Source organism: Equus quagga, chromosome 5 (genome assembly GCF_021613505.1).
Source record: "Equus quagga isolate Etosha38 chromosome 5, UCLA_HA_Equagga_1.0, whole genome shotgun sequence".
Lineage (NCBI taxonomy): Eukaryota > Metazoa > Chordata > Mammalia > Perissodactyla > Equidae > Equus > Equus quagga.
In genome coordinates, this window is record NC_060271.1 from 125112116 (window position 1) to 125126105 (window position 13990).

The 13990-nt window shown below is 35.6% G+C and overlaps 1 protein-coding gene across 1 annotated transcript in view; it reads right to left on the bottom strand.

Moving 5' to 3' along the window:
* GEN1 (GEN1 Holliday junction 5' flap endonuclease) overlaps positions 1-13990 on the bottom strand; it is a 34859-nt gene that overhangs the window by 15182 nt on the left and 5687 nt on the right. Inside the window, exons 2-4 of the mRNA XM_046661577.1 lie at positions 12571-12763; positions 11717-11903; positions 7127-7303 (exon numbers count right to left, since the gene is read on the bottom strand). Coding sequence (XP_046517533.1) covers positions 7127-7303; positions 11717-11903; positions 12571-12731 — 525 coding nt within the window. The 5' untranslated portion in view covers positions 12732-12763. The remainder of the gene's footprint in view (positions 1-7126; positions 7304-11716; positions 11904-12570; positions 12764-13990) is intronic.

Below are 13990 nucleotides of genomic sequence, written 5' to 3' on the forward strand. Positions count from 1 at the left end.
TAAAAATGTATATAATAGAAAGTAAACATTTCCTGTAATTGCATCATCTAAAGTTAACTATTATTTTTATTTATTTATTTTTTAATGTTATTTTTCTGTTTTATTCCCCATTATCATTTCTTTTTTTTTGATAAAGTTTTTTTTTTATTGAATTAATGACAGGTTACAATCTTGTGAAATTTCAGTTGTACGTTAATGTTTGTCATTCGTGTTGGAGGTGCACCACTTCACCCTTTGTGCCCACCCCCGACCCCACCTTTCCCCTGGTATCCACTAAACTGTTCTTAGTTCACATTTTTAAATTCCTCATATGAGCGGAGTCATACACAGATTATCCTTCTCCAGCTGGCTTATTTCACTTAACATAATTCCCTCAAGGTCCATCCATGTTATTGCAAATGGAATGATTTTGTTCTGTTTTGCAGCTGAGTAGTATTCTGTTGTATATATGTACCACAGCTTCTTTATCCATTCGTCTGTTAGGTTGCTTCCATGTCTTGGCTATTGTAAATAATGCTGCAATGAACATTGGGATACATAGGACTTTTGGGATTGCTGACTTCAAGCTTTTTGGATAAATGCCCAGTAGTGGGATGGCTGGATGGTAAATGTAGTTCTATTTTTAATTTTTTGAGGAATCTCCATACTGTTTTCCACAGTGGCTGCACCAGTTTGCATTCTCACCAGCAGAGTATGAGGGTTCCTTTTTCTCCACAACCTCTCCAACATTTGTTACTATTAGTTTTAGATAATTTTGTCATTCTAATGGGTGTAAGGTGATATCTTAGTATAGTTTTGATTTGCATTTCCCTGATGATCAGCCATGATGAGCATCTTTTCATGTGCCTATTGGCCATCCATATATCTTCTTTGGAGAAATGTCTGTTCATGCCTCCAGCCCATTTTTTGATTGGGTTGTTTGATTTTTTGTTGTTGAGTTGTGAGAGTTCTTTATATATTATGGATATTAAGCCTTTGTCAGATATATGACTTGCAAATATTTTTTCCCAGTTAGTGGGTTGTTTTTTTGTTTCAATCCCATTTTCATTTGCCTTGAAGAAGCTCTTTAGTCTGATGAAGTCCCATTTGTTTATTCTTTCTATTGTTTCCCTTCTCTGAGAAGGCATGGTGTCCAAAAAGATCCTTTTAATACTGATGTCAGAGTGTACTGCCTATGTTTTCTTCTAGAAGCCTTATGGCTTCAGGTCTCACCTTTAGGTCTTTGATCCATTTTGAGTTTATTTTGGTGAATGGTGAAAAAGAATGGTCAATTTTCATTCTTTTACATATGGCTTTCCAGTTTTCCCAGAACCACTTGTTGAAAAGACTTTCTTTTCTCCATTGTATGCCCTCAGCTCCCTTGTCAAAGATAAGCTGTCCATAGATGTGTGGTTTTATTTCTGGGCTTTCAATTCTGTTCCACTGATCTGTGTACCTGTTTTTGTACCAGTACCATGCTGTTTTGATTACTGTAGCTTTGTAGTATGTTTTGAAGTCAGGGATTGTGATGCCTCCCGTTTTGTTCTTTTTTCTCAGGATTGCTTTAGAAATTCGGGGTCTTTTGTTGCCCCATATGAATTTTAGGATTCTTTGCTCTAATTCTGTAAAGAATGTCATTGGGATTCTGATTGGGATGGCATTGAATCTGTAGATTGCTTTAGGTAGAACGGACATTTTAACTATGTTTATTCTTCCAATCCATGTACATGGAATATCTTTCCATCTCCTTATGTCGTCATCCAATTCTCTCAGAAAGGCCTTGTAATTTTCAGTATATAGGTCCTTCACTTCCTTAGGTAAATTTACCCCAAGGTATTTTATTCTTTTTGTTGCGATTGTGAATGGTATTGTGTTCTTGAGTTCTTTTTCTGTTAGTTCATTATTAGAGTATAGAAATGCTACTGATTTATGCAAATTGATTTTGTACCCTGCAACTTTGCTGTAGTTGTTGATTACTTCTAAGAGTTTTCCAATGTATTCTTTGGGGTTTTCTATATATAAGATCATGTCATCTGCAAACAGCGAGAGTTTCACTTCTTCCCTCCCTATTTGGATTCCTTTTATTCCTTTTTCTTGCCTGATTGCTCTGGCCAGGACCTCCAGTACTATGTTAAATAAGAGTGGTGATAGAGGGCATCCTTGTCTCGGTCCTGTTTTCAGGGGTATGGCATTCAGTTTTTGCCCATTGAGTATGATGTTGGCTATGGGTTTGTCATATACGGCCTTTATTATGTTGAGGTAGTTTCCTTCTATGCCCATTGTGTTCAGAGTTTTTATCATAAATGGCTGTTGGATCTTGTCAAATGCCTTCTCTGCATCTATTGAGATGATCATGTGGTTTTTATTCCTCAGTTTGTTGATGTGGTGTATCACATTGATTGATTTGCGGATGTTGAACCATCCCTGTGTCCCTGGTATGAATCCCACCTGATCATGATGTATGATCCTTTTGATGAATTGCTGAATTCTGGTGGCCAAAATTTTGTTTATAATTTTTGCATCTATGTTCATCAGTGATATTGGCCTGTAGTTTCTTTTTTCATGGCGTCCTTGTCAGGTTTTGGTATCAGCGTGATGTTGGCCTTATAGAATGTGTTAGGAAGTGTTCCATCTTCCCTAATTTTGTGGAATAGCTTGAAAAGGATACATATTAAATCCTCTCTGAAAGTTTGGTAGAATTACCCAGGAAAGCCATCTGGTCCTGGGGTTTTATTCTTTGGGACGTTTTTGATTGCTGTTTCAATCTCTTTCCTTGTGATTGGTCTGTTCAAATTGTCTGCCTCTTCTTGAGTGAGCTTTGGGAGATTGTAGGAGTCCAAGAATTTATCCATTTTCTCTAGGTTATCCTTTCTGTTGGCATATAGTTTTTTGTAGTATTCTCTTATAATCCATTGTATTTTTTTTTTAAGATTTTATTTTTTTCTTTTTTTCCTTTTTCTCCCCAAAGCCCCCCAGTACATAGTTGTATATTCTTTGTTGTGGGTCCTTCTAGTTGTGGCATGTGGGACGCTGCCTCAGCATGGTTTGATGAGCAGTGCCACGTCCGCGCCCAGGATTCGAACCAATGAAACATTGGGCCGCCTGCAGCGGAGCGTGCAAACTTAACCACTTGGCCACAGGGCCAGCCCCTGCAGAGTCTGTTTTGTTATTTCTCCTCTTTCATTTCTGATTTTGTTTATTTGAGCTTTCTCGCTTTTTTTCTTTGTAAGTCTGGCTAGGGGGTTTGTCAATTTTATTTATCTTCTCAAAAAACCAGCTCTTTGTTTCATTGATCCTTTCTACTGCCTTTTTCATTTCAATAGTATTTATTTCTGCTCTGATTTTTATTATTTCTCTCCTTCTGCAGACTTAGGGCTTTATTTGTTCTTCTTTCTCTAGTTCAGTTAGGTGTAGTTTAAGATTGCTTATTTGGCATTTTTCTTGTTTGTTAAGATGTGCCTGTATTGCGATGAATTTTCCTCTTAATACAGCTTTGGTGTATCCCATATGAGTTGGTATGGCATGCTATCATTTTCATTTGTTTCCAGGTATTTTTTGATTTCTTCTTTAATTTCTTCAATGATCCATTGCTTGTTCAGTAGTGTGTTGTTTAGTCTTGACATCTTTGTGCCTTCCTCAGCTTTTTTCTTGTAATTAATTTCTAGCCTTATAGCATTATGATCAGAGAAGATGCTTGTTATTATTTCAATTTTTTTAAATTTGTAGAGGCTTGCCTTGTTTCCCGACATATGGTCTATCCTTGAGAATGTTCCATGTGCACTTGAGAAGAATGTGTATTCAGCTGTTTTAGGGTGAAGTGATCTATATATGGCTATTAAGTCCAATTGTTTTAGTTTTTCATTTAGCTCCACTATTTCCTTGTTGATTTTCTGTCTGGATGATCTGTCAATTGATGTGAGTGGGGTGTTGAGGTCCCCTACTATTATTGTGTTGTTTCTAACATCTTCCTTTAGGTCTGTTAATAGTTGCTTTATGAATCTTGGTGCTCCTGTGTTGGGTGCATAGATATTTATAAGCGTTATTTCTTCTTGATGAAGTGTCCTTTTGATCATTATATATTGCCCCTCTGTGTCTCTCTTTACCTGTCTTATTTTGAAATCCACTTTGTCTGATATAAGAATTGCAACACCTGCCTTTTTTTGCTTGCTATTAGCTTGAAGTATTGTCCGCCACCCCTTCACTCTGAGTCTGTGTTTGTCCTTGGGGCTGAGGTGTGTTTCTTGGAGGCAACAAATTGTTGGATCTTGTTCTTTAATCCATTTTGCCACTCTGTGTCTTTTTATTGGAGAGTTCAATCCGTTTACATTGAGAGTGATTATTGATGCATGTGGACTTAATGCTGTCAATCTGTCGCTCATTATCTTGTTTTCCTGCGTTTCTTTTCCTGTGTGCTTTAGCCTGCCCATTTAATACTGCAATTTCTTATGCTGGGTTTCTTAGATTTTTCCTTATTTATGATTTGTGACTCTGTTCTGTATTTTATTTTAGTGTCTACCCTGAAGTTTGTATTTAGAATCTTGTGTATAATATAGTCTATTCTCTGGTGGTCTCTTACTTACTTGGCCAATACTGATTTAGATCCTTTGCTCTTCCCCTCCTAAATAATTATTTTCATTTCTTATTCCAACTCGTGTTATGAATTTGTAGTTAGAGTGATAAGATCGTCCTTGCTTTGGTAGTTTCCTTACCTTTACCCTAATGCTATAGTTGAATATTTGCTATCCTGTTCTGGTTCTATCCATCGGTCTCCCTAGTCTGTGGATTGTGACCCCCTTCTCCCTTTTTTCTTTTTTCAGGTATGAGAGCCTTCTTGAGGATTTCTTGTAGCGGAGGGCTTTTAGTTACAAATTCCCTTAACTTCTGTTTGTCTGGAAAAGATTTAATTTCTCCCTCATATCTGAAGGAAATTCTTGCTGGATAGAGTATTCTTGGCTGAAGATTTTTATCTTTTAAAGCTTTGAATATGTCACTCCATTCTCTCCTAGCTTGTAAGGTTTCTGTAGAGAAATCCACTGAAAGTCTGATAGGGGCTCCTTTGTAGGTTATTCTCTTGTTTTTTCTTACTTCCCTGAGTATTCTTTCTTTATCTTTCCTTCTTGCCAATTGTACTACTATGTGCCTTGCAGTAGGTCTTTTTACATTGACAAATCTAGGAGATCTGAAAGCTTCCTCTACACACATTTCTCTGTCAATCCCTAGATTTGGGAAGTTCTCTTCAATAATCTCGTTAAGCACACTTTCTGCTCCATTTTCCTTTTCCACGTTCTCAGGAATTCCTATGATCCTTAAGTTCTTACTCCTCATTGAATCCACTATCTTTTGGAGATTTTCCTCGTTTTTTTAAAATTCTTAGTTCTCTTTCTTCCTCTGTCTGGAGCCATTCATCCTGTCTATCTTCAATTACGTTAATTTGCTCTTCTATGGTGTCTACACCAGCATTCAGGGAATCCGTATTCTGTTTTATCTAGTCCATTGTGTTTTTCATCTCTAGTAATTCTGTTTGATTCTTCTTTATAATTTCAATCTCTTTTGTGAAGTAACTCCAGAACTCATTGGCTTGTTTCTCTATCTTTCTCTCTACCTCATTGAGTTTTTTGATTATAGCTGCTCTGAACTCATTAGCACTTAGTTTACCTAATTCCAAGTCCTCAGGACTTAATTCTATGTTTTTATTGTTTTCCTTCTGGTCTGGGGCTTTTAGAAATTGCTGGATGGTAAAGGAGCGTTTTTTTCGCATGGTGGTAGAATTTGGTTGCAGTTACAGCCTGTCGCCACTAGATGGGGGTTGAGAGCCACGTGTTCTGAGCTCTCCGCCTTCAGACAAGATGGCAGCACCCAGTGCGCTTTGCCAGGTGGGAGGGGCTGCTATTCTTGAAGGCTGATCTGGATTCGGATCAGTTCTGTTCTCTGGTCTCACAAGGCCCTGGGTTTATGGGGTCCCTGTGGACGGAAGCTTTCCCCCCATCAGTGGGTTTCCACTGAATCAGCGGCAGGAGTCCTGGATGATCCCCCGGTCGTGCAGCCCCTCCCCCGCTCCTTCCCAGACCCGCGCAGCAGGGTTCGCAGACTCTAGGGGAGGGAACGACGTTCTCTCCTACCCGTTCCAGCGCCTCTGAGGCCGTGAGCAAGGTTTATGATCTCCGCCTTCTTGGTATTGTAGGTCTCTAATGTGTTGGCATTAGATTTATTTGAAATTTAGTTTTTCCAATCCTTTGTTGTATTTTGGAGGGGAGAGAATCCCGGGTCAGCTCACCCGGCCATTTTGCTCCGCCCCTTCCTTAAAGTTAACTATTATTAACAGCCAGGTGCATATTCTTCCAAAAAAAATTTTCTTTGACACATATATACAAATATTTATTATTAACATATTTTTAAGGAAAAACAATATTATTTAAAAGTACTATTTTGCAACATTTTTTGCCTACTAATACATCTAGATATTTTTAATGTCAATAATACATACCGTTTTAATGACTGCTTACTACCACATTATATGGACTCTAAGGCAGTGTTCCTCAATGGGGATATTATTAGCATTTTTGGAGAGATAACACAATTGTCTAGCAAAAGATTTAGCTTTCCTGGCTTCAATCCACCGAATATCTATCGTCTCCCTTGCCCAACCCTGAATAGTTATAACCAAAATGTCCCCTGGGAGAACCTCTCTAGCTGAGAACCATGGCTGTATTTAACCATTCCCTATCAATGGGCATTTGGGTCATTTGCCAAAGTTTTATTACTAACAATGCTGCAATTAACAAGCTTGCATATCTCTCCTTACATATTTGGAGGTGTTTTTGAGGCTATTAGAGGTATTCTTGAGGATAAAAAATGTTTAGGTCAAAGCAGTACATTTCATCTGCAATTTTGTAATATATTATTGAAACTGACTTTGAATTAAATCATGTAAAGTAAGTCAAGCTCTTAGGAAAGTAATACACATTTCAAAGAGAATGAACTATGTGGCGATGATATTTTTAATAAGAGTAAATGTTTTATTTAGCAATTGCTATGTGTCAGGTACTATAGTAAGCATTTTACACATATTATTTCATTTGATCATTTAATAAAAACTTCAAAAAGGTATTTTGTAAAACAAATGCTGAAAAAGAGAAAGAAAACATACCTTGGTATTCATAGTGAAATTCCTGTAAACAGTCTGGGCCCCGTAAAGGAAAGCATCTCCATCATTGGTGAGGCAGCCGTCTACGTAGCCACTGGCATTGAGGTATGCACACATGGCTTCAGCTTCCCCAGCAGCTTGGACCCAGGGAATTCCTAAGCATTCCACCATGTCAAGACACTGAAAAGAAAAAGTAGGTGCAAGAAATCTAAGGATATTATCATTGCTATGTTTTTCAGTGTTTAATTTACGTCTGTATTACAAATATTAATAGTAGCTATTTAGGTGTTTTATAATTTATGACAGTTAAGAAACTGGAAATTTGAACACTGAATACTTCATGGCATTAAGGAATGACTGCTAAACTTTTAGATGTGATAATCAAAACTGTATTGTGGGTATGTTTTTATGTATTTTTTAAGAGTCCTTATGTTTTAGAGAAAGGTACTGAAATATTGAGAGTGAAACAGTATTATGTCTGGGATTTGCTTCAAAATAATGTGGGAGTAGGGGAGTGGGTGGGAGGATAGATGAAACAAGATTAACCAAGAGTTGATAATTATTTAAAGTTGGTGATGGGTTACTTTTGTATTGATTTAAAATTTTCTGTAGTGAAAAGTTAAAAATTTTAATATTAATTAAAAAGTAATCCATATTCAATTTAAAAAATTACTTTAAAAAAGTAATGAATATTCCATTTTCATTGTTTTGTTCAATCTTATTATCTCAAGATTCTGGAAATATCTTTAAATAATTAATCACATTAAGATTTATATCTATAAAACTATAAAAATTCTTCTCACATGATGGTCAACCCAATATGAGCTCTTCCAAAGAAGATGCTATCATACAATTTTGGCTTGAGGCCTTGAGGGTCTCTCCTTTTCCTCATATCCCCTCCCCTCTACAATGAAACTCTCACATTGGGGGAGACCACATAGGGGTCAGTTGTTGGTGTGTGCTTAAGAAGCCAAATGTTGGTGCCGGAGGTTTATATCAATTTGCTGATGTATAAACAATCTGCTGTGAGTTTTCTTTGGGTTGTGAATTTAACCCAGCTGAGTACTTATAGTTTAGCCTTAGAGCCTAATGCACTCTTTCTTGTTGTGTATCGGACTCTCATTCTATCACTGGGGAATACTGGGTATGGTGAGGAAAAGAAGCTATTTGCTTGTAGTTTCTAGAGACTGATAGAATAAATATCATCTCTTTTGCTTTAACTGATTAATTGCTTGAATGCTACATTACGTAAGAAAAACCTCTGCGAGATGTTGCCCAAAGTGGGCAAGGTTCGGAAAGACAAAGTATGTCAAAAAAGGGGGTACTTTTCAGGACTCTGGATGAATGACTTTAGAGAGACAGTTTTGTTACAGGTATTGATTTATTGCAACACCATAGCTGCCTTTGACTTTGCCCCTAGATAAGAAGTATTCTTTCACAATAAACATAAAGAGTTTGAAAGTTATTTCAGATTCTAGTGTCATGTCATTCCAACTCTTTCAAAAAACCAGCACAGAATTTGTGAAGAGGCTGGTTGCAATTTTCTCTACCCTAAGTCTCTGTCACATGGGTTGGAGGTAGTATCGGAGGACTAGTTTGTGTTTTTCATACTTATACCTAAAAGATGGCAGTGGATTAAGAGGAAGTAGGGCCTAGTAAGTGACAGTACAGAAATATGAAAATGAATAATAGGTGAGCAAGACTGAACTGACACAAAATGCCTAAAAACATCACAATTACTGCAATAAAGAAATAGGAATGGAGCAATTTTCTCAAGAAGAGATGGATATCTTTTTGCCTTATACTGGGCATTTAATGCCCTAAGTATGTGGACCATGGATATTTCCAGGAACTGATTATACAGGAAATAATTAAAATCCAGTATATATTTTCTTCAACTACTGATATCATGAAGGTGGAACAGTCACTAACTGAGAATTATTTTTTTTTAAATCACATAAAAGTAGAAAATAAACAAAATTTCAGGAGAAAAATATTAACTTACGTAATACCTTTTAAAATAAATGAAATTTTTAGCCAAAATTAAAAATAAAAACAAGGATATGATTTCAAAGCAAATATGGTAAAAGGTTTATATCCTTAGTATATAAAGAACTTGAACAAAAGAAAAATTAAAACCTCAAGAGATAAGTGGGGAAAAGACATGTTGGCCATTACCCACAGAGGGACTAAAACTACATTAAATATTTAAGCTTACCATTAAGAGACCAATACATATTAAATATGTATTATGTGTATTTATATTTATTATATAACAAAGAAAAACCTTTGTTTTTGTATACTAAACAGTTTAAAGATAAATCTCCTAATATCCAATGTTCTTGTGGGGGCAGTGAAATTGTTTATCTCATCTCTGTACTGGTAGAAAGTAACTGGCAAGAGCAATAAAATCATTCCGAAACTTTGGGCTATCAATCCCACTTTGGGTAATTTCATCTCAAAATTCCAAATCACAAGGAAAAGCTATACACACAAAAAATGTTCACCAAAATTTCATGTACAATAGGGAAGAAAACAGAGAAAAAGCAAACAACATATCCAGTCATGGGGAACAATTTCATAGATTTATATGTTGTACAACCATTACGTTATGATTTTGAATAGAATGTAGCAACAGAGAAATATGGGTATGATACATTAAGTTAAAAGTCCAAGATAAAAGTTATTTGTGCATTATTAAGCCAACATTTAAAAAATATATACATTTGAAAAGAGACAATAGTAGCTTTCTATTGTTTTAATTAGTTTATTTTATTATAGAGATTTCTTTTTCTTAACTTTTATAAATAATATAAGATTTTATAAGTAATTCACAAATATATTAAAATTTAATAATAAGTACTTTTTAAAACTACAAAGCCCTAAGGGAAGGCAGATATGAACTATCATTAATCCCGAACGAGTAAAGTATGAATTAAGATCTCTATTCTGGGAATTGTTTAAGTGCTGAAGATGTCATAAAAGGTAACATGTATCCAGTCCCTACTATGCAGTTGTTCCTTTAGATATATTTTCTCTAATTTTCACCACAGCCCGCTAAAGTATTACTATCCTCATTTCACAGAGTAGGAAATGAGGCAGATATAGGTTAGAAATCTTGCCCAACGTCTCAGAGTTTCTAGATGCCACAGCTAGGACTTAAACTCAGGTTAGTTTCACTCCAAAACATAAACAAAACTCTTCTCTATCCACACTAGCCTTCTATTTACAGTTAGGTTAATAAGTATTAAAGCTATGGAACAACAAGGGAGAAAGGAAAGTCTCTTTAATAAATGGTATTGGAAAAACTGGACAGCCAAGCAAAAGAATGAAAGTAGACCATTATCTTAGACCATGCACAAAAATTAACTCAAAATGGATTAAAGACTTCAATGTAAGATCTGAAGCCATAAACTCCTAGAAGAAAATAAATGCAGTACACTCTTTGACATCGGTCTTAGCAGCCTCTTTTCGAATACCATGTCTACTCAGGCAAGGGAAACAAAAGAAAAAATAAGCAAATGGGACTACATCAAACTAAAAAGCTTCTGCACAGCAAAGGAAACCATCAACAAAACAAAAAGACAAATCACTAACTGGGAGAAAATATGTGCAAATCATATACCCAGCAAGGGGTTAATTTCCAAAATATACAAAGAACTCATACAACTTAACAACAAAAAAATGAACAACCCGATCAAAAAATGGGCAGAGGATATGAACAGACATTTTTCCAAGGAAGATATACAAATGGCCAACAGGCACAAGAAAAGATGTTCAACATCACTAATTATTAGGGAAATACAAATCAAAACTACAATGAGATATCACCTCACTTCTGTCAGAATGGCTATAATTAATAAGACAAGAAATAACAAGTGTTGCAGAGGATGTGGAGAAAAGGGAATGCACACTGGTCCAGCCACTATGGAAAACACTATGGAGATTTCTCAAAAAACTAAAAATAGAAATACCATACAATCCAGCTATTCCACTACTGGGTATTTACCCAAAGAACAAGAAATCAACAATTCAAAAAGATTTACGCACCCCTATGTTCATTGCGGAGTTATTCACAATAGCCAAGACATGGAAGCAACTCAAGTGCTCATCAATGGATGAATGGATAAAGAAGATGTGGTATATATACACAACGAAATACTACTGAGCCATAAAAATGACAAAATTGTGCCATTTTCAACAACATAGATGGATCGTGAGGGTATTATACTAAGCAAAACAAGTCAGGCAGAGAAAGACAAACACTGCATGATTTCACTCACATGTGGAAGATAAACAAAACACATAGATAATGAGAACAGATTAGTAGTTACTAGAGGAACAAGGGGTGGGGGAGGGCAAAAGGGGTAAAGGGGCACATGTGTATGGTGATAGACAAAAACTAGACTTTTGGTGGTGAACACAATGCAACCTATACAGAAACTGAAATATAGTAATGCACACCTTAAATTTACATGTTAAAAACCAATATGACCTCAATAAAATAAAAGTAAATTAACAAAAAGATAGTAAACAACAAACTTTATCACAGTAAAATATACTCTCTAATTCAAATCAGATCAGAATGCTCACCTCTCTTAAGACTGATTTAAAATGTGATCTTCCTGTTTTCTGAGACCATGTTTTTCCAGAAGGCCCGTACCGAATCTGATTCCTCTTGCTTATGACATCAGCTTTCAGCTTTGGGGGTTCCCCTTCCATAATGAACACCAGTTTTACATCCATTAGCGTTAAATATGAGATACGAAAAAATAAGTTCCTGAAATATAAAAATTAGTAATATATTAATCATCATATATTGATAGCAAAAATCAACACAGCAGTATGACATACTGGCAAGAAAATTAAACTAGTATCAAAAATGCAATCGCATTTTATTTATTAAGATTTAAGTGGACTAAGAAACCACGGAATGTTTTTAAGAAGGGAGATGTATGATTATTTTAATTTCTATGTGGAAAATGGTTTGGAGGAGGAGGCCAAGAGTGGAGGGAGGGAAACTAGTGAAGATATCACTTCAGCAGGACAGATGAGAGATGGTGTTGGCACACACTGAGCCAGTACCTCTGGACATTGAGAGAAGTTTGTGAACACAAAATATATTTTGGAAGTAGAACTGGCAAGACTTCCTGATGGATTGGATGTAGGGAGGGATAAAACAGGCAGTGAATGGCTCCCAAATTTCTGCCTTTTCCAATGAAGCATCCTAATGGATATGTTAGTAGGCAGCAAGGTATGTGAGTCTGGACTTCAAAGGGCAAGAGGTACAAGTTTGTGAGTCATCAATAAAGATGGCAGATCTAGACATGTTAATGCATTTTACAATCTCAAAATGTAAAATAACAAAAGAAGTAAAGTGGAAACAAAATCAAGATATCAACTGCTTACGTAATCAAACATTTATATTCTAATAACTCGTACTATACCTGAGGTGGGGCTTCAAGACTGTTCCAATCATTTTTTTGACTGTCTGTGCTTCACATACCCAGAGGCTCAGATCAACTGCAATGGTTTTCCCAGCAAGACTGTGCAAGTGGATGTGCTGCTTAACGGGCTCCAGAATTTGCCACAAGTCATTCACTCCCATTCTGGTGATTAACTGCGCTTATTTGAAACACACTTTCCAAAAAATTTTAAAACACACAGAAGCTCAGAACAGGAATACAAACAATATATTATAAGCTAGTTTAGGATAATAAGATTCTCCTGATTTCTTTCATTTGTCAGCTTTTCTAAATGAACCAAGAACACCTGAAACATTAAAAATGGTGGTAACTGACCTACCGGCTACAAAAACAGTAATGCAACTAATGGATTAAGTTATTTTCAGATTGTAGCATGCTAAATTTGTCCCTAAAATCCACTGATGTCACCAAACATGGGTTTCTCTATAGTACTGAAAAATAAAGTTATTTTTAAAGTTAATGAAACTCAAATGTTAACGGTCTCCTTGTTTCTCCTCATTCTTTCTTCTTCTAAGTTCTCCTTAGCAGTGGCCAAGAATAAAACTTTTCACATGGTTACATTAATATTGCATGAAATTTGGAAAAGGAAAACATTACAAAAAATATATATATGGTGGTAATTGACTTTGTTCCAGCTAATAACAAGAGCTAACAAATGCAGAGGTGGGTAGAAAATCCAGGGATGCTGTAAATCTTGTTTGTCTTCTTCAGAATTCACTTCTTGATTTACGTACTAAAGAGAATAGGACTAGTCTTCTTTCATAATCAGAAAAAACAAAAAACAAAAGCAAGGAAGCATGCAGATAAGCAAACTAAAGAAAAAAACAAGGGGTTAACGAAGGCAAACTTTGATGGAGACAGAAAATGGAGAGTTGGAAGAATATGGAATTATCTTTTGAAAAGAGCATTGACTTCTTAAATTACAAGGTCACACATGTTTGTTGTGGAAAAATAAAAAATCTTTTCAAGGAAAAAAACTTTAAAAATCACCTATAGTCCTACCATCCAAAGAAAACTAATGTTCAATTCTTTTCTATGTACATGACATTTTAAAAACGAAATTGGCTTAAACTCTGCGATTGTATCCTGCTTTGGTATTTTCTGTAGGGCAGTTTTTCTTTATTAAACATATATATCTGTTTTTCTTTTCCTTTGTTATTATTTGACAAAAATATTGTGTAGTGTTTGCAATTAAGATTCAGTTTGACTATACAAATATAATCCAGATTATCATCCTCTAAATAATGACCTTTAATTCATTCCAAAAACACAAGATAGGATACAAAAAATATGAAGTCATAAGCTATCACCATGATGCAAAACCAATCTAAATAAAAAGTACTGTATTGTCTGTTTCCCTTAACAGAGCCCACACTAAAAG